Source organism: Symphalangus syndactylus, chromosome 21 (assembly GCF_028878055.3).
Source record: "Symphalangus syndactylus isolate Jambi chromosome 21, NHGRI_mSymSyn1-v2.1_pri, whole genome shotgun sequence".
In the NCBI taxonomy this organism is placed as follows: Eukaryota; Metazoa; Chordata; class Mammalia; order Primates; family Hylobatidae; genus Symphalangus; species Symphalangus syndactylus.
The window spans coordinates 14,835,855-14,854,507 of record NC_072443.2 but is presented as its reverse complement, the minus strand read 5'-3'; the positions used below and the strand labels follow the sequence as shown (position 1 = coordinate 14,854,507).

Here is an 18,653-nt window from a genome sequence, read left to right as displayed (position 1 = left end):
AGTTGAACAGATACTTAAGAAGTCTTCAGATTAGGTCGAATAAGTACCGGGACCAGCCAATTTTTATGACTACCAAGGCCAGAAGAGAAGATGATAATCGGCCTGAATACCAGCGCGAACAACTTACAGAAAGCCTAGAAAAGAAGCAGTTAACAGAAAAGGTCACTGAACCGTGAATTGGTTGCCAACTATGATGTCTCTAGAGGTCTTTTAAAATAGGATTTACTTCCATTAGGCCACAACAGTTTAGATAGAACCGTGTCTGGCAGGGACAGAGAAATTGAATCTTCAAGTGCTTTCAGTGCTATGATTTTAATTGTATGGACATTCAGAAGCATTTAATTTTTAAAAAATACGACAGAAGATTGCTACAGTATTTGGGTCTAAAATAACTTTAAGTATTACAAACTCCTAGACTGACTCTATAGAATGTTACTGTAAAGCGAATGGATCTACAATAGGACCCATCCTATTAGTAAATATCAGAGAACAGCTGCTTTTTTTAACGGGCTAAATATGAAATCATCTCGACTACGGAATTCTTCTGCTAATTCATAGATATAAGTTTTCACGGCTAGTAGCTAAATTCTAATGAATCCTTAAATTGAGGCGATTTTTTCCCCATTCTCATCTACAGTACTTTTGAACGCAGAGCTCAGTTAACACATCCGATACACTAGAATTGTAAATACCACATTCCAGAGAATACGAATGGAGTAAGGTAGTGAGTTAAACAAAAACTTTTGGAAGAAACACATTTTTATTCAAATACAAGAGCCCAAATTCTCAAGGAGTAAAGCTATCTATATTTGAACTGACAAAATCCAGTCACTGGTATGTTGGAAAAATCATATACATAGAAACTCATGAATGACAATATCTCTAACAATTAAAAACTCTCAGGATATTTTAATACTAGGTATGATTTCTTTTGGGGGAAAAGATTGAGTTTAACTTAAAAGCCTGTCATTATGTCTTTCAACTTTTAAGACATAAAAATAAAGAGATAAAGGAGGCCATTTTTAGAATATATTTAATGGATACATAAAATACTATGAACTTTTCACCTCCTCTTAAATATCTCACATTATTCTGTAGAACAATGGTTCTGGAGACAATTTTTGCTGTCACAACTGATGTGGGGAAGAAGGGGAAGGCAGAGAGCTACTAGCATTTAGTGGACAGAGGCCAATGATACTGATAAACATCCTACAAAGCCCAAGACAACCTCCCAAAACAAAGAATGATGTAGCACAAAATGTCCACAGTGCCAGGATTCAGAAGTCCAGCTGTAGATGAGCTATTCAACTTGAAGCTTATCAGAATACTAACATACATTTATTTCACCTCGTATATACAAAGTACCTCGCACAATGCGTGACATATCACAGGTACTCAGAAAAGGTTAGTACTCTTGCTCTTATTCTTCCTTTCTAAAAATATTGTCACTTCCCCAAAAAAGCAGTTAACAAACGTTGGTAGTTACTTGTCTACTAAGGAATCCACAATTCAAATGCAACTACCCGGCAATCTACGACAATGTGCATGTCACCCAACACATATCTTAGGACTATAATTTTGATGGTAATATTCCCTAGGTCCGCTTAGCCAGAAACCTACATCTTTCCTGTCTTTCCACCTGGAAATACACAATCAACCAGCAAATTCCATAGTGTTTATACTGTACACATTTATCCATTCCATCTACCTCCTTCTCTCTTTATTGCCACCATTCTGGCCCAAGCTATCCAATAGCCCTCACCTACTATTTTGGTCTTGTCCAGTCACAATCTTATAATGTAGTCAGAGTGATTAAAACAAAATAAAAGGTTAGGCCCAGTGGCTCATGTGCTTAACACTGTGATCCTAACACTTTGGGAGGCTGAGGCAGGTGGATCACTTTGAGGTCAGGAGTTCAAAACCAGCCTGGCCAACATGGGGAAACCCCGTCTCTACTAAAAATACAAAAAAAAAAAAAAAAAATTAGCCAGTCATGGTGGTGGGTGCCTGTAATCCCAGCTACTTGGGAGGCTGAGGTAGGAGAATTGCTTGAACCTGGGAGGCGGAGGTTGCAGTGAATCGAGATCACGCCACTGTGCTCCAGCCTGGGTGACAGAGCAAGACTGTCTCAAAGTAATAATAATAATGATAACACAATTACACTTTGTTTTTGTGTTTTGTTTTTTGCTTAAAATCCTTCAACATGGACCCATTGCTTTTAAAATAGAAAACTAAATTCTTAACATGGCCTTGCTGTGTAACAATTCTGTCTTCTCATATCACCTCTTCTCCCTCTCCTTGACCTAGCCCTACTGGCTTTCTTTCAGTCCTCGAGTACACCACACACCCTGTGGCCTCTAGTTCTGTTTATACTGTACCCTGGGATCTTCCCCTTTTTCACCCATATAATTACTATTCAGTCCTTAAAGCTCAGTTAAAAACATATTTTTTCAACAAATTATCTCTAAAGTAAACTAAATCCTATCAGAATGCTACCTATTTTCATAGCAACCTTAACTCTCCTCTCAGAGCACATATTATAGTTAAAATTATACATTCGTGTGTTTTATGTCTCTCCAAAATTAGCCTGTGTGCTCCACGTGAGCAAGTATTTACTCACTTTGTTTGCCATTATTTATCTAGAACTTCTCAAGGTGAGGCTGTTACTCACATTTTAAATATCGGTTGAAAGGTGGAAAACATGACAGTAACGTTCCAATAGCCCAGTTGAAAGCACTTAGTCCTATTTTTAAGAGTCCATTTTTCATATTCTGCTGATACTATAGACATTTGTGTGTCTCTCTCTTCTTCGCTAGGCTATAATAAGCTCTGTGAAGATGGGATCCATGTCTTATTCATCTGTACATCCTTCATAGTACCCAGCGTACTGTTTTGTACATAGAAAGTGCTCAAGTATTGGTTTATCTGAAAAATTGGAATGTCTATCTTTAAATGGCATATTTCATGGAGGGTCCAGAGTTAAGGTACCTGATGACAGAATGATAACATTACTCAATTGGTAGTTAAACAACTTTGGATCAAGATCCTCTCCAAAAGGAATCAGGCCTGTGATCCTGCATAAATTACATAAACATTCTCCATCTCAGTTTAATAGTAAGAAGGCATCAGTCTTAGCTGTGTGTCAGGTCATATATTAGGAACCCCTTCAGCAGCTCTGTAAGGAATTATTCAATATCTTGATTTTGCAAAAGAAAGAAAATGAAGATTAAGTAAATTTCATAAGGTCACCTATCAAGTAAGACAGGGAGTATCGGAATTCTGCTGGTATCTCCAGATCTTTTTTTTTTTTTTTTTTTTTTTGAAATGGAGTTTAGCTCTTGTCTCCCAGGCTGGAGTGCAGTGTTGCTATCTTGGCTCACTACAACCTCCGCCTCCTGGGTTCAAGTGATTCTCCTGCCTCAGCCTCCTGAGTTGCTGGGATTACAGGTGCCCGCCACCACACCTGACTAATTTTTGTACTTTTAGTAGAGACGGGGTTTTGCCATGTTGGCCAGGCTTGTCTCGAACTCGTAACTTCAGGTGATCCGCCCACCTCGGCCTCCCAAAGCGCTGGGATTACAGGTGTGAGCCAACGCACCTGGCCTCTCTAGCTCTTAAAATGTAAAAATAGAAACTGTTTACTACATTGGATGACTGGTTTGTAATTTTAAAAAGAGTTAAACCTTACTCTAATGTAATTTTGGTTCTGAAATGTTTTGTCTCCATGACCTAAACAAAATGACTTTTAACAAGAAATGATTTAAATGTACAATATATGTATTGATATATTAGATGAACATAGATACATAATTGCTCGTATAGGAGCAGTTCCATACTTAATAAAAAGGTTTTGGGGAAAATAACTTGTTCTGTATTTTATTTTCTTATAGAAACAATGATAAAGCAGCCAATTCCATGTCTGAAAAGTGATGTGATGCAACATTTTAGAACACTCACTGTAAATATCAAAGGCAGTGTGAAAATAAATGCTTTATAAGCCCCTATCCATGTCTAAAGTTGAAAGTTTCAACAATCTAGCACAGAGTTATATGATTTAATGTTTATTCTCAAGAAACCTAAATCAGGTCAAAATTATTTATTATCAATTATATTTAGTGATTAAGTACGTTCCAGGGGAGTTAAAAGCCTAAGGAAAACCACAAAAGCACTTCTCATCTCTTCACTAATGACCTAAAAGGCACTGTGTGAAATGACTATTTCACCATCCACAAAATAACTTTTTAAAAGCGCCTTTGTAAAATGGCCTATCTATCAGGTTGAATTGTGCAATGCTCTAAATCCTCCCCTAATAACATCGACCACACAAAATAAACGTCCTAAAGCTAACTTTAACAACCATTTATGGATTTTCCTACCCTCATAAATCTGTTATAAAGCAATTACTCAGCTATATTTTGTCTTATACTTATTTTAGTATTTTCTGCAGGTGTGTTTATACTGGCACATTATTTATCAAGTCATGAGAGAAACAGTTTAAAAGCAAATTAAAGTGCTCATGGTATTTTAATCAGTTTTGCAAACTTTAGGTATACTACAGTGTGAACTTCTAATTTATACAAAATATTTTTAAAAACTAACATAAAAAGAATTGCTTTGTATTTTTAAATTACTAAGATAAGGCTCAAGGGACACCAGGTGCTATGTAATGGTCAAGTGTAACTACTCTAATGATGACCCTGATGTTTGGTATTTGCTAAAATGATTCGCCAGTCTAAAAACAAGAATTCTATTCAGCCTAATGATTCATGCTGTGTACATCTATCAAAATATTTAAAACCATAGCAAGCAAATAATAAAAAATATCCATACATATGGATGCATAAACAGTCACAGTTTTAGTTATCTTGTGTATTTAGTTTACTGAAGATTCATCATAAGGTAAAGGTGTTCTTCATGTCAACAGTCTGCAATTATTCTCCTTTAAATAATAAAATATCTTGATCAGTTTATGTGCAAACAATTCTGGATAAAATACAAAATACTGTGTGAATCAACTTAGAATTAACTTTTTCACATTGAATGATACTAACTCTGACAAAATAATTCCAAGTCTTAAAATTATGTAAGGCTGTTAAAATGAACATTTTAAAACGTGCTATCTCTCAATGATAAGAGCAAAAAAGTAATTTATTTCTCCAAATTTCATTCTCAGGCTGAGCAGTTGAGATTTGATATATCCATACAACTCAATTACATTTTTCCACATTGATGCCATTATTTCGGAATGTTGGTTTGGTTCCTAAAGACAGTTGCTCAGTTATACATCTAGATAACTGGGCAGTGAGAAAACCTTACCCACTGTTATGTAGATGAATAAATCACAGTAAAACTCGACGACCATCATGGAAGGCCTATGATGTGCTATTTACTAGTGTGGTGTCGTGTCATTATTTGTCACTGAATCATCTTATGTATCAATTATTTCTTGTACCTGACTGCTCGACTTATTTCTTCAAATATTTGCCTGGTGCACACAATTAAGAGAGCATTTCAAATTCTCTGTAGGAAGGCCATGAAGTGAACGCCTTTCTTTTGATTAATTTTTATGATTTATATCTGTTTCTTTTGAAATAACTGAAAGCAACCCAAAATCTTTTTTCGTGGATGAAAGAAATCTAAGAGAATCCCACACATTCATCAATCATTAGGGTTACAGTGGCTGTTTCTTTAAGCTATAAGTACACAAGAAGTTCTTTACTTTATTCCTCTAGGGAAAAACAAAACAAAACAAAACAGCCAAGAATCATAGGCCAAAACACTACTGGGTCTCAATCAAATGAAACACCATAAAAAACCCAGCAGGAGTGATGCTCAGCATCCTATTTACGCCACTGGATCAGAACAGTTAGGAGAGGGATTTATTCTCACAAATCACTCTGTTGTTAAATCTGTAGTGAGACTTCATTAAATCTCTTGGTTGATGGCATTTTACTTGCAGCCTGCTCACAAAGGGCTCAACTGGCAATACTGATTCTTCAAAAGTTTCCATCACATCTTGTCTTTTTCGATTTTCTTTTTACCATAAGAAATCTCTTTCCCCATCAGCCCCCCTCGTCTTCAGTTGAAAATTTTTTAATCCTTATTTTAACTACAAAATAAACAAGAAGAGGAGGAGGAGGAGGATGAGGAGGAGGAGGATGAGGAGGAGAAGGAGAAGAAACACACACAAACCTCCACAACAAATCCCTTAAGGGTAGCATTTTGAATACGACTCTTGAGATTAGGATTAAGAGTATCCATACATACAAGCAGTGGTAAATATATATTACATTGAATATGTGTGTATATACATATACCTACCCAATATATATAAATATTTACCAGCATTTTACATATATATATATATATATATATAATCCTCCAACCCCTGAAGCACTTCTTACTGTAGCACTAGTGACTTTAGTAGGCATCTGTGGATTACTGCCATATGTCATTAAGGATCATTCCCTAAAGAACCAGTCTGCTATGTCTTGCTAGAGTCTGGCAAAAGCAGCACACACGTATCAAGGTTCTTAAAATTGTCAAATAAAGCTTTGGGGGGGGGGTCTCATAATACGTGTTTCATCAAAATGTTGATGAACTCACAGTTCTCAACCAAGATCTTGGATTATACTAAACCTAAGTTGACTCTGCAAAAAGGTCCCTTGACACTATTCGTTTTGGCTTTGACTCAACAACGTTAATGGTCAGAAACAATACACTATTATACTGCCAGATTTTCCCAAATCAGCAACTTAAGGAAGCTGTTCCAACAAATGATTTAAATGAAGTCTACATCGAAGAAAGGAAATGCAGAACTGAAGGACCCCGTTTTTTCTCTCATTACTTATTTTATGCCTAGCTATCATACGAGCTCCAAAAAGTCCTGTGAATCTTACACAAAGATCTCATAGGCTGACAGAAAGTTAAACATAGTGAACTCTATTTATGGAAACCACAGATTTACAAAGCAGGCCTTCTTTCTTCCAGAGGTGTTTGTGAATGCAAGTTTTTAAAAGTTTATCCCCTACTGGCAATAAAGTCTACAGTAAGCTATATTGTTTCACTTTTACCTAAATTTTAATTTTACAATCTAAAATAATTATCTAATGGTTCATTAAACACACACACACACACACCTACGAGTCTGGACAACATAGTGAGACCTCATCTCTCCAAAAAAAAAGAAAAAAAAAAAAGGAAAGAAAAGAAATTAGGCGGGCATGGTGGCATGCTTCTGTAGTCCCAGCTACTTGGGAGGCTGAAGGGAGAGGATTGCTTCAGCCCAGGAGGTCAACGGGGCAGTGAGCCATGATTGTGCCACTGCACTCTAACCTGGGTGACATAATGAGACTCTGTCTCGAAAAAACAGTCACACATTCACATAGTATGTTACATTAAGATTGGCATGTATCTTGATTATTGTCAAAGTTGCTAATTCACGTTAGAAAATGATCAAATGTGGCCGGGCCCAGTGGCTCACGCTTGTAATCCCAGCACTTTGGGAGGCCGAGGCGGGCGGATCACGAGGTCAGGAGATCGAGACCATCCTGGCTAACACGGTGAAACCCCGTCCCTACTAAAAAAAATACAAAAAATTAGCCGGGCATGGTGGCGGGCGCCTGTAGTCCCAGCTACTCGGAGAGGCTGAGGCAGGAGAATGGTGTGAACCCGGGAGGCGGAGCTTGCAGTGAGCCGAGATCGCGACACTGCACTCCAGCCTGGGTGACAGAGCAAGACTCCGTCTCAAAAAAAAAAAAAAAAAAAAAATGATCAAATGCACATTTCTTTTTGTGGATTGCGCCTTCTGATCCATTGTTTTCCAGATTAAATTATATTGAAGTTATTTCTGAGTACAGTGTATCTAAATTTGTTTATATTCAGTTAATTCAATTGTTCCACTATATGGACTACCTGCAACAGGCAGTGATGGGATTCAGTGTTATTCATTCTATCAGGAAATTTAGCAGCATTGAATATAGCAGGGAGGGATAATAATTATGTTAAAGTACAATAATAACCAGACTTCACATAAATCAGCTATAAAAAATGTCAAATCTCTATGGACAAAATAACAATTAACAGGAATCTGATGAATTTTTAATTTTGTTTTGGAGGAAGCTGAGAAAAACAATCATAGAAACAGTAACAACAATTGTATTTGCATAAGCACCCCGTAATCCACAACCCATTTCCTTGGGAATTCAACTATTTTATTCATTAGTTTATTTTCCTATTAGCCGATGGATATTTATATTACATGTACACTCATTTTTCAACAGATGAGAACTCTGAATCTCAGAGAAGTTAGGCGATTTGTCTAGGATTCAACAACTGGTGTGTATCAGGATGAGCACTTTATTCACTCACACAGAAAATGTTCCAAGAACATCAAGGTTTCTGTGTTGGTTAATTTTATGTGTCCATTTGAGTAGGTTAGGGGATACACAGACAATGGGCAACATGTTATTTCTGGGAGTGTCTGTGACGGTGTTTCTGGACGAGATTAGCGTTTGACACTGTTACCTGAGTAAAGAGGTCATGCCTTCACCAACGTGGGCTGGCATCATCCAATCCGTTGAGGGTCCAGGTAGAAAACAGGCAAATGTGCTATCTCTTCTGGAGCTGGGACACACATCTTTTCCTGCTCCCCCAATGTCAGAATTTTGCTCTTAGACTGAATTACACCACCTGTTTTGCTAGTTCTTCCCCTTGTAGATGGCAGATGGCGGGAATTCTTGACCCCCAATATCAATACTTACAATAAATCTCTTTTTATTATCTCTATATGCTATTGAGTGTATTTCTCTGGAGGACCCTAACTAAAACGATGTCTCTGAGACTGCAGTAAACAATGAGACTAATAAAGCAAAGTCAGCAAAAAGTATGCCTAAGGAACTCACAGTCAAGCAGTTCAGACACTGAAATCCCATTAAGGGCAGTAGTAGGATCCGATGGGTAGGTGAATGGGAAATACCTAACTCTCACTCGGATGGGGAGTGTCTGAAAAGCTTGCGGGAGCATGCTTATGTGAATCAAGTTCAAGAATAGGAGTAACTAGCAAGTAGAAGATGGGGCAGGTGGGGCTGGGGCATTTTAGACCAAGGAGCCAACATAACAAAAAGCCCAGAGATAAGCTACGTGGTGGCGTATACGCGAAAAAAATACAGGAATATAGCATATTATACTGAAGTGAGTAGCAAGAAAGGAGGCTAGCATCATCAAAAGTATTTTGGATCTTACCCTGGAGAGATGGGAACCATGGAAATCATTTATGGAAGGAATTAATATCATTAGAACTGTGTTTTATGTAGATAATCTTCTTAAAAATCTTTTTAAAAATTATTTAAAAAAATTTTTTTAACACTGGGTCACACTGTGTTGCTTAGGCTGGTCTCAAACTCCTGGGCTCAAGTGATCCTTCTATCTTGGCCTCCCAAAGTGCTGGGATTATAGGCGTGAGCCATCGCACCCAGCTTTTTTAGGTACATTAATCTGTTGTGTGAAGAATGGATTCTACGAGACAAGGTGGAGGCAAGGTGCCTGGTTAGAAGTTAATAGTTTCCCGGAGAGACGCTGAAGGCCTAAAATGCAGCAATGATAAGAAGGTAAGCGAGGTGGTGAGAGTTGACAAATAGGTAAAAGGCAAAATAAGTAGGATTTTGTGATGACTGATTAAGAGTAAGATATGGGAAGACGGGAGCATGAAGGATAAAGAGTAAAGCTGTCGACTGGCTGTGTGTCTGCAGGTTGCATTGCCAACAAGTGAAATAAAGAATATTAGGGAACTCAGCTTCTGATGTCTGGTCTGCTCTTATTTTCACTTCTTCACTATTATATTCTGCGAACTAATGCTTGCAGACTGAGTTAGTAGAAACTAAAAGGCTCAGACAAACCTCCGACAGCTGCTTCTTGTTTTACTGAAAGTTACAATTACTCTTCAACTCTGAGTTCATTGGGACAGTAAATAGGGGTCAATCATAAACCGCAGTGTCCTAGATATTTCAGCAAAGTTTCTTTTTTGAAGCATGTAGTTTACTAGCAGCAAGGACAGAGGCTCTAGGAAACATCCCATTAGTGGCAATTAAGTCAGGCAAAAGACAGCACGGGTCTTTTCTGTCTTTGTGTCTCCCTTGTTGCATGTCAATCTCATACGTTAAGGCTCTGACTCCCAGAAGCTGTCACCGGCTAATCAGTCCTAACGAGAAAGTTTTATGCTCCTTCACTGCACACTTGGCATTAATACTTAGGGGAAGCATCAGACAAAATAACAATTCTACAGAATAGAATAGAATGCACATTCTTTTGATGTTTTAACATTCCTATTGTATGTCAACAATAAATTTAAAGAAATAGCAACATAATTCATGATACTGTATTTTATAGTTAAAAAAAGCTGATGAAGTTGAGAGACTAGAGTGACTTCACATCAAGAGAAGAAAAGTGGACAAGCTCTTATGAGAGAAGAGCTGGGATGTCACAGAAATCCCATGCATCTGACAACAGAGCATCATCTGGTTTGGCAATGTTTGGCACCTGCCTTTTCTTTGAACAGAGCTTCAAAAATTGACCCATCCTGTGAGAAGCCTGGAGAGGAGTATAGTGGGGTGTGAATTGAGATCTAAACGTACTGCTTCCTGTGACTGGCTGGCCCTGCACTCAGGCCTCAAGAGAAATGAAAAGACTAAGTGTCTTTTAGTTCCTGTTGTGAGAGAGACAAACAAAAATGGCATTGGATTTTCTTGTATTTCAACTCGGGGAGCTAAAAGGTGATGGCTTGGGAAATGGGTGGTGTATGGAAGTCTGTGTTCAGGCCGTTTTCGGTTCGGTTTCCTGTGACTGATGGGACACAGCGATGGGAACATGATCACTCTGGTGATAGTCACAAATTTGCTTTGGAAATGAAATTGTGACAGTAAGAAGAGCTGCTTTATCTATGAAGTTACAAAAGAAGTGGAAAGATTAATAATGCCATCTAGTTTGCGCTGTTTAAGCAATGAGTATCACTGAAGCAAGGAATCACAAGAAATCTTAGAGGCTGAGGACAAACTCAGAAACAGGAGAAACTCAAACTTTAAACCAGGTGGCTTTATCACCTATCTTTGTTTTGGAATAGCACTCCTCAAAAATGGAATAATTTAAAAAGCCACCAAAATGATGGTCATTGAAAGTAAATAATTTATAAATTTTATAGGGTTTGTTATTAATAATTGAATAAACAGATTTTTTTCATTTTTAAGTATTTTGAAGCTGTATTCACCATGCTTTTCCTAAAGTCTACTTTGAACAAAAAAAAAAGCATTCGCTTTTCTTTTTAAATTAATCATTTTAGCTTAAAAATAAAAACAATAATTTAATTTGACCATCATCTGATTCTAAGAAGAACCTGAAGGCCCACCTGGTAAGCATCTAATAAATACATAATGTATTTAGATTAAGATAGCAAAATCATATAAAAACAAACCTGCAACCATTCTTGAATACCAAGGGGAGGCATAAATTTTAGCAGTTTCAATGACACACTGTTTAAAAACGTGGCAGGGTGCCTCTATGCATCTATTTTGTTCTTGTCAGATTTTACCCTTTATAGGTATGTCACAACCTATAAAATTGTTATAAATAGTGTAGTATATATCTTTTCGTCTTAAAAGATGGAGCCATTATGCAACACGAAACACCACTTCAGTGAATAATTCATTCCTTCCAAGACAGAGCCAGCAATCCTAACACTCGTCAAATTGAGATGCTACAGTTCAAAAATAACAATGTAATAAACCAAAATAGAGGTGATATGTCTTTAAAAAGATGCTTGATTTTGTTTGTGTATTTTAGGTTCACACAAAGATTTCTTGAAAGAAAGGTATGTAAATATTATACACATGGAGAGGAAATGGATGCAGACAAACACTAAGTATAAATGTAACAACACTGATGCTTAACATTTATAGGTAATGAATCTTTGCTTAGTTTAAAAAATGATGTAATGTGAGGTTCAGGTTTACTGAACTTTCTGGCTAACTCAAAGTTAAGCAGAAACATTTTTCTGTTGAAAATTACCCCAAACAGCATTGTCTCACCATTTTGTATTGGTCATATAATGAACAGTAATTATCCTTCAATAGGTCATTACTGCTGAGCCTTTGGGTCTCATTCCGAGAATTAGCTTCAATAATATACCAATATTGGTATACCATGTGTTCCAATACGCAAGTTAAAGGAATCAGGATATTATTTTATTGCCTAAATATTTACAGAGCCCAGGAAAAATATATTTTTGGCCCAAACTTCCTAATATCACCAAAATTTTATTACAGTTTGCCTCTTTCCTAAGTAAAATAAAACCTGCATTATTAAGTAATCAGTATCTTATTTGATTCAATATTTTAATTTGACTTTGGCATTCCACTGGCCAGGGACAAGTAATCCCACGAATGTTACACCAAACGCGATACAGGTTTTAGTGGTGCAATTACTTTCTATTAACAGGGTGCAACCTCATATTTCATCCATGTTTTGGAATGATCATTAAGGAGATAAAGAAGTTTTGGAGGATATTTGCTCATGGATAATCTTACTAGTCTCTGTATGAATTGTGAGAAAGCACCACTATTTTACAGAGAGAAACAGAGGCACCGAGAATCTAAAAAATTAGAAAACAGTCACTCTTAGAGATAACGGAACGAAAATTGTGACAAAAAACCCTGGGCTGAATGTTCTTCCATGACAATAACACTCCAATGCACATGTAATGCAATCTTTTTGATTAATTTTTCTTCCAAAGTGGTCATAAATTTCAATAATTTATCTACTTATTTTCCAAAACTTCAATACATATCTAGGACTAGCTTCACTGGCGCTAGCAAAATCCAATACATTTACTATAATAGCCCATAAGGATTTTTATTTTCATTTTATTTTTAGAGGCAGGGTCTCAATCTGTCACCCAGGTTGGAGTGCAAGGCGGGGTTCACAGCTCACTGCAACTTCCCACTCTTGGACTCAAGCCGTTCTCCTGCCTCAGCCTCCCACGTCGCTGGGACTACAGGTGCACACCAACATGTACGATTGAGTTTAAAATTATTTTTTGTAGAGACAGAGCCATGAACTCCTGGCCACAAGCATTCCTCTGCCTCAACCTTCCAATAAAGGTTTTAAAAAATGAAAATGTAATGCTTTATATTTGAGAAATGCCTTTAATAATCTGTTACATAATAAATTGTCATGACAATATTAGTACTTCAGATTTTTCATTTACAATAGAAGAGCCACTGATCTAGAATTATCTAAAACTATTTTTCTTACCAAATAATAATTATTGAAATTAAGCAATAAAGCTATCAATAATAACACTCGTAAGTATAATGCTGTTTATTTACAAAATATTTACTGTGTAAGAGATAATATGTTAAATATCCTCACACAACGGTTGGTATTACTGTGTCCATTTTACACATGGGTCAACCGAGTTTCATGAAGTTTATGTAAACTCTTCTAGGTTACACAGTAGTAAATGACACAGAATCACGATTCATCTAAATTCTGTCTGATTCCAACGTCCATTCTCTTAGCTCCACCATTATCTTTACCACACTTCTTCTGCCTTTCTGAGTCTCAAATTATAAAGACATTTGAAAAAAAAGTCTGGTCTTCTTTCTGTCAGTTCGTCAAGTAACTCCTCATTCCTGAGGTTTGTGAAGTTGCTTGTTTAAAAATAAAAATAAATTTATGTGCTCCAACCCAGACCTCCTAAATTGGCTTTTCTATAGGCCATGCCTGATAATCTGTATACTCAATAAGTAACTTCCGGTAAGTTTAAGAAACAGTGTCTAGCCCTAGATTTTACTCTGTTCCCTTTTCACCTCCATTCTTTTTAAAAAATACCTTTCATTGTATATATTTAAAGTATACAACGTGACGTTATGAGATACAGACAGTAAAACAATTACTGTGCTCTTTCAAACACAGGTCATAAGGCAGCATCATTCATAAATGGCAATCTCTTCAAATTTGATCACATGGAGCTTACTGCTGGCACTCAGAATCAAAGCCACCAGAAGCTGCTTGAGTGTTCCCTAGGATGTCCCTGTGCTATTTCTTTCTCTTTTTTTTTTTTTTTTTTTTTTTTTTTTTTTTTGAGGCAGAGCTTCGCTCTTGTTGCCCAAGCTAGAGTGCAATGGTGCAATCTCGGCTTGCTGCAACCTCTGTCTTGCAGGTTCAAGTGATTCTCCTGCCTCAGCCTCCAGAGTAGCTGAGAGCCGCATGCCACCACGCCCAGCTAATTTTTTTGTATTTTTAGTAGAAATGGGGTTTCACCATGTTAGACAGGCCAGTCTCAAACTCCTTACCTCAGGTGATCTGACCACCTCGGCCTCCCATAGTTCTGGGATTACAGGCGTGAGCCACCACGCCTGGCCCCCTGTGCTGTTTCTACCATTCAAGCAGAAGTCTGAAATGCATATTCGCATTTCAAATTTTAATAAGAATTTATTAGATAAAGTGCCTACTAGAAGTCCAGTACCACGAAAGAACCGTGAAGAGTACACAAGGAGAAAAGCCACGGAAACCCCTAGCGTCAAGAGAGAAATATTTAAAGACATATAGTCTAGAAAACAGCAGAATTTGGGATTACGAGAAGACCTTGGCAAAAAAAAAAAAAAAAAAAAAAAAAATTCTCAAATCAGGGTTCTTTTTAAGATGCTGGAAATAACTATATCTGTGCTGGGGGTGAAAATCAAATGGCCACCCTTATGTAAGGTAATTTATTCCCACAACTTCTACCTGCATCACTGGGCTTTATTGCCTTAACATCAATGATCCAAATTAAATACTCATTGTATGAGACGTGAGGGAGAGAAAGATTATGTTTAAGCTCATAGTGACTCCAACACTGCCTTTTAAAAGTGAGCTGTACACAAAACACAGAAAGTTTTTTAACAATACAATTATACTACTGAACTTTTTTAACTTTAATTATTTCCTGCTACCAAATTGCTTCAATTCTGATTAGTTTCCTTTGTAGTTAACTGGTGTTTTTCTAAGTTCAATCTCAAAAGATGAAAAAAGGCATGTCTTCTCAGGTTTCCTTTGAATGTTTTTCTCTTATTCATCTTTTGCAGTTGAGAATTATGTTACTTTCTTTAGCATGCTATGTTTGTTATTCCAGCATGTTAAAGATGTTTTAACAGTGATGTTAATAGGCATATTTTATTTTAATATTGAATAATATATCCGCAAATATACAAAGACCTTTTAAACATTTATAGAAAACACAACGCAGCTGAAATAAGAACTTCTAAATTCAAGTAGTTTCTGGATTTGATCATTAGTGCCAATTTCCACCGAAATCCAGGCTGAGCGAGCAAGATTTCCATATGGAAAACTTAAGGCTGAATGAGTTTTGTAACTGAACTTACAATTGCAGGAAGAAACTCTATTTGGATTTCAATGTCTACTGTATACACAGCAGAATAGATGTTAGTTATAAAAGCATCAGGCTACCAAGGTAAAGTACTTTAAAACACAAAGTGAAACACATTTCACTGACTAACATAATAGACAGTCAACCTCCTTATCACAATTGCCTGGAGATACACACACCTTTTCATGTCTTGTATTCATCCTGGCTATTTTCACTCCTTCTGGAGGGCTTTTGAACTTGGATTTGACACCTCTTAAATTTATGCTTTCTGTAAATGTGAAGAGGTTTTCTTTTCTTAGTTTTAGTCTTACTTGGAGTTCAAGTCTAACTTAGATTAAAGAGTAGTCTTGGCCTTAGAAACTCAATGTTTGTTCTTGATCTTTCTTTTTTTCCTTTTGTTTTTATGAGACTGAGCTAAAAACCCCAAAGTGGGACATAATGGCTTTAGAGACAGGAAGGAAATATGCTTTACTCTTTTTTTTCTAGTGTAAAAAGCCCACAAGGCTCTTTTGTACAAAGCCCACAGTAGAAATGCTCCCTCAAAAGCCACCTTTTTTTTCTAAATAGTCTTAGAAGAGACAGTATTCAGAAAAGATGACAGCATCAAGTGTTGCTAATGTTAGACCCCAAAACAAGCTACATGGTTTATGGCCAGAACTTCCATTTACTATATATACTGTCAAAACAGGAATTTTTTTTCCAACCAATAAAATGTTTTTTAAAGGTCATTGCCTCTGAAATTCCACAATAAACAACTTGCCACTTAAAAAGAAAAAAAAAGAGGAAAGTTCTCAAATGAGATATAGTGAGAAATAATCAGTATGACATCACAGAGAAAAACAAAATGGGATTATGAGAATGAAAAACTTCTGGATTATGGATGGAAAAGAGGTGACAGATCCATTTCCTCCATCAGCTTAAGACGTGACTTTGACTTTCAAAAACCTGTTAGCCATAGAACACGGTATCCACTTGGGCTCATACGATACTAAATAATAAATCTGTATCAAAATTAGCAAAGTACAAGTGCAATTCATTCAATCAACTGATATATATTGAGTGTTTGTTATGATGCAGGCACTCTGTGCACACAAAACAATTGCAAAGTCCCTACTCAACGAATCCTACATTCTGAAGAGTAATAGAATCTTCTTTTTCTGTTACAAATTGCACAGGCCCTTGAAAGTGGATGATCTTGAAGTAATGAAAGATTTCTTTTTCCTCCAAAGACAAAGTTTCCTCCAAGACAGTTGTCTTGGAGCAATAGTTGTCATTTAATTAAAAGATTAGAAGGGCTCTATGTTTGAAGACCTGGAATTTAAAGCACATTCTTCGCCTCTACTTGACCAAGATAGTTTTAGAACTATCTTGAACATTTAATTCAATTTTGAACATAATTTTCAACATTTAATTCAATTTCCTGTAACATTTACAGAGCTCCCATAGGCAAAACAATATGCGTTCTTTAAATATGTTTGAAATACATTATTTAGAGCAATACTTAAAGTCTATATGTAACATAGCCCTATACATAATATTTTCTTCAATTATCAGCATTATATTCTGTATGCTAAAACCACCAAAGACTTCCCCAGTGCCTACCTTGAACAGTCAGAGTAGCAGATGCTTCAGCTTTGCCCACCATATTTTCTGCAACACAAGTGTATGAACCCATGTCACCAGCCGTCACTTTCCTAATTTTCAAGGTATGATCATCTCGGATTTCATATCTAATGACATAACAAAAGAAAGCACAGTTAAGTGACTTTCTGCTTGAAAGATCTCATCATTATACACACAATGCTTCAAAGCACATGCTACATTCTTTTCTGATCATTTAAAACAAAGAGTAAAATGTGGTATTCCTCTAAGTCAGCTGGCAGAAGAAAAGCTTGTTTTTATAATTACGTGGACTAACATATTAAACTACTTTCTAAAAGAACATTTTGGGGTAAAGTTGGCATTTATTTACTTATTTCCTCAAGCTCCCGTGCTCACACTAAAACAAAAAGATAGTGACCATTAATTAAATTCTTATCATTTGCCAGACTTTAAATGTTTTATAGATTTTACCCTTCTAAGCTTTTATAACAATGGCATGAAATAACTGTTATGCTCACCTCCATTTTTTGGATGAGGACACTGAGGTATAGGAGGTAAAGGAACTTGACCTTGGTCCTCATCTAGTTCAGTGGCAGAGTTGAAATTTGAACCCACTTTCATTTTCGAGCTCACTTGTCTTGCCTCATCTCCCCTCCCCTAAATGTTAGGTTTTCCTCGAACTTTCACTTGAGCCCTCTTTTTACTCTACATGATCACCCTGAGTTAAGTTATCTACTATAGTTTATATATTGATCTACCACACAGACATTTCCTATCCCTAATTCATCTAAGTTCCAAATTTGGATTTCTAACTAATAATCAGACATCACATCCCATAGGCACCTAATATTTAATGTGTTAAACAAAACTTTCTGTTCTTCCCCTAACATAAACCAACTCCTTTTCTTAACACATTTACGTATCTTCTTTCAACAGCTGTCTATATCTAACAAGTCATCCAATTTGTCATTTTAGTCTGAGAAATTTCTCTTTACTGTCGAGCCCTGTCTGCATCTCACCTCTCAGTTCAGACAGTTTACATCTCTGATCTGGACAACCACAAAAATCGTGTCCCTGCCACTAGCCTCTCCCCAGAATAATGTAACACCCGTAGTGCTAACAAAATTAATTTTTCTTATTTTTTTGGAGGTGGAGTCACACTCTGCTGCTCAGGCTGGAGTGTAGTGGTGTGATCTCGGCTCACTGCAACCATCGCCTCCCAGGCTCAAGCAATTCTCCTGCCTCAGCCTCCCGAGCAGCTGGGATTATAGGATTATAGCGTGCCACCACGCCCGGCTAATTTTTGTATTTTAGTAGAGAAGGTTTCACCATGTTGGCCAGGCTGGTCTCGAACTCCTGACCTCAGGTGATCCGCCCGCCTCGGCCTCCCAAAGTGCTCAGATTACAGGCGTGTGCCACTGGGCCTGGCCAAGATTAATTTTTCTAAAGGGTATACCTATTTATACTAACACTCTTAGCTCACCAATGTGCATACAATATTAGAAATTCTTTATTACACAAAGCCCCTCTTAGTTTCAACCTGATATCTCATAACTTCTCATCAGAAATCCTATGCCCTAGCCATGCTAAACTTTATGCCACTCAAAGGAGATGACATTCCTTCTCAGCTTTG

The 18,653-nt window shown here is 36.9% G+C and overlaps 1 protein-coding gene across 7 annotated transcripts in view; it reads right to left on the bottom strand.

Moving 5' to 3' along the window:
- Window positions 1–18,653, bottom strand: part of ROBO1 (roundabout guidance receptor 1) — a 1,209,916-nt gene that overhangs the window by 103,032 nt on the left and 1,088,231 nt on the right. For all 7 annotated transcript variants that reach the window (XM_055259183.2, XM_055259184.2, XM_063630535.1 and 4 more), the window contains one exon: window positions 17,021–17,148. In XM_055259183.2, coding sequence (XP_055115158.2) covers window positions 17,021–17,148 — 128 coding nt within the window. The remainder of the gene's footprint in view (window positions 1–17,020; window positions 17,149–18,653) is intronic.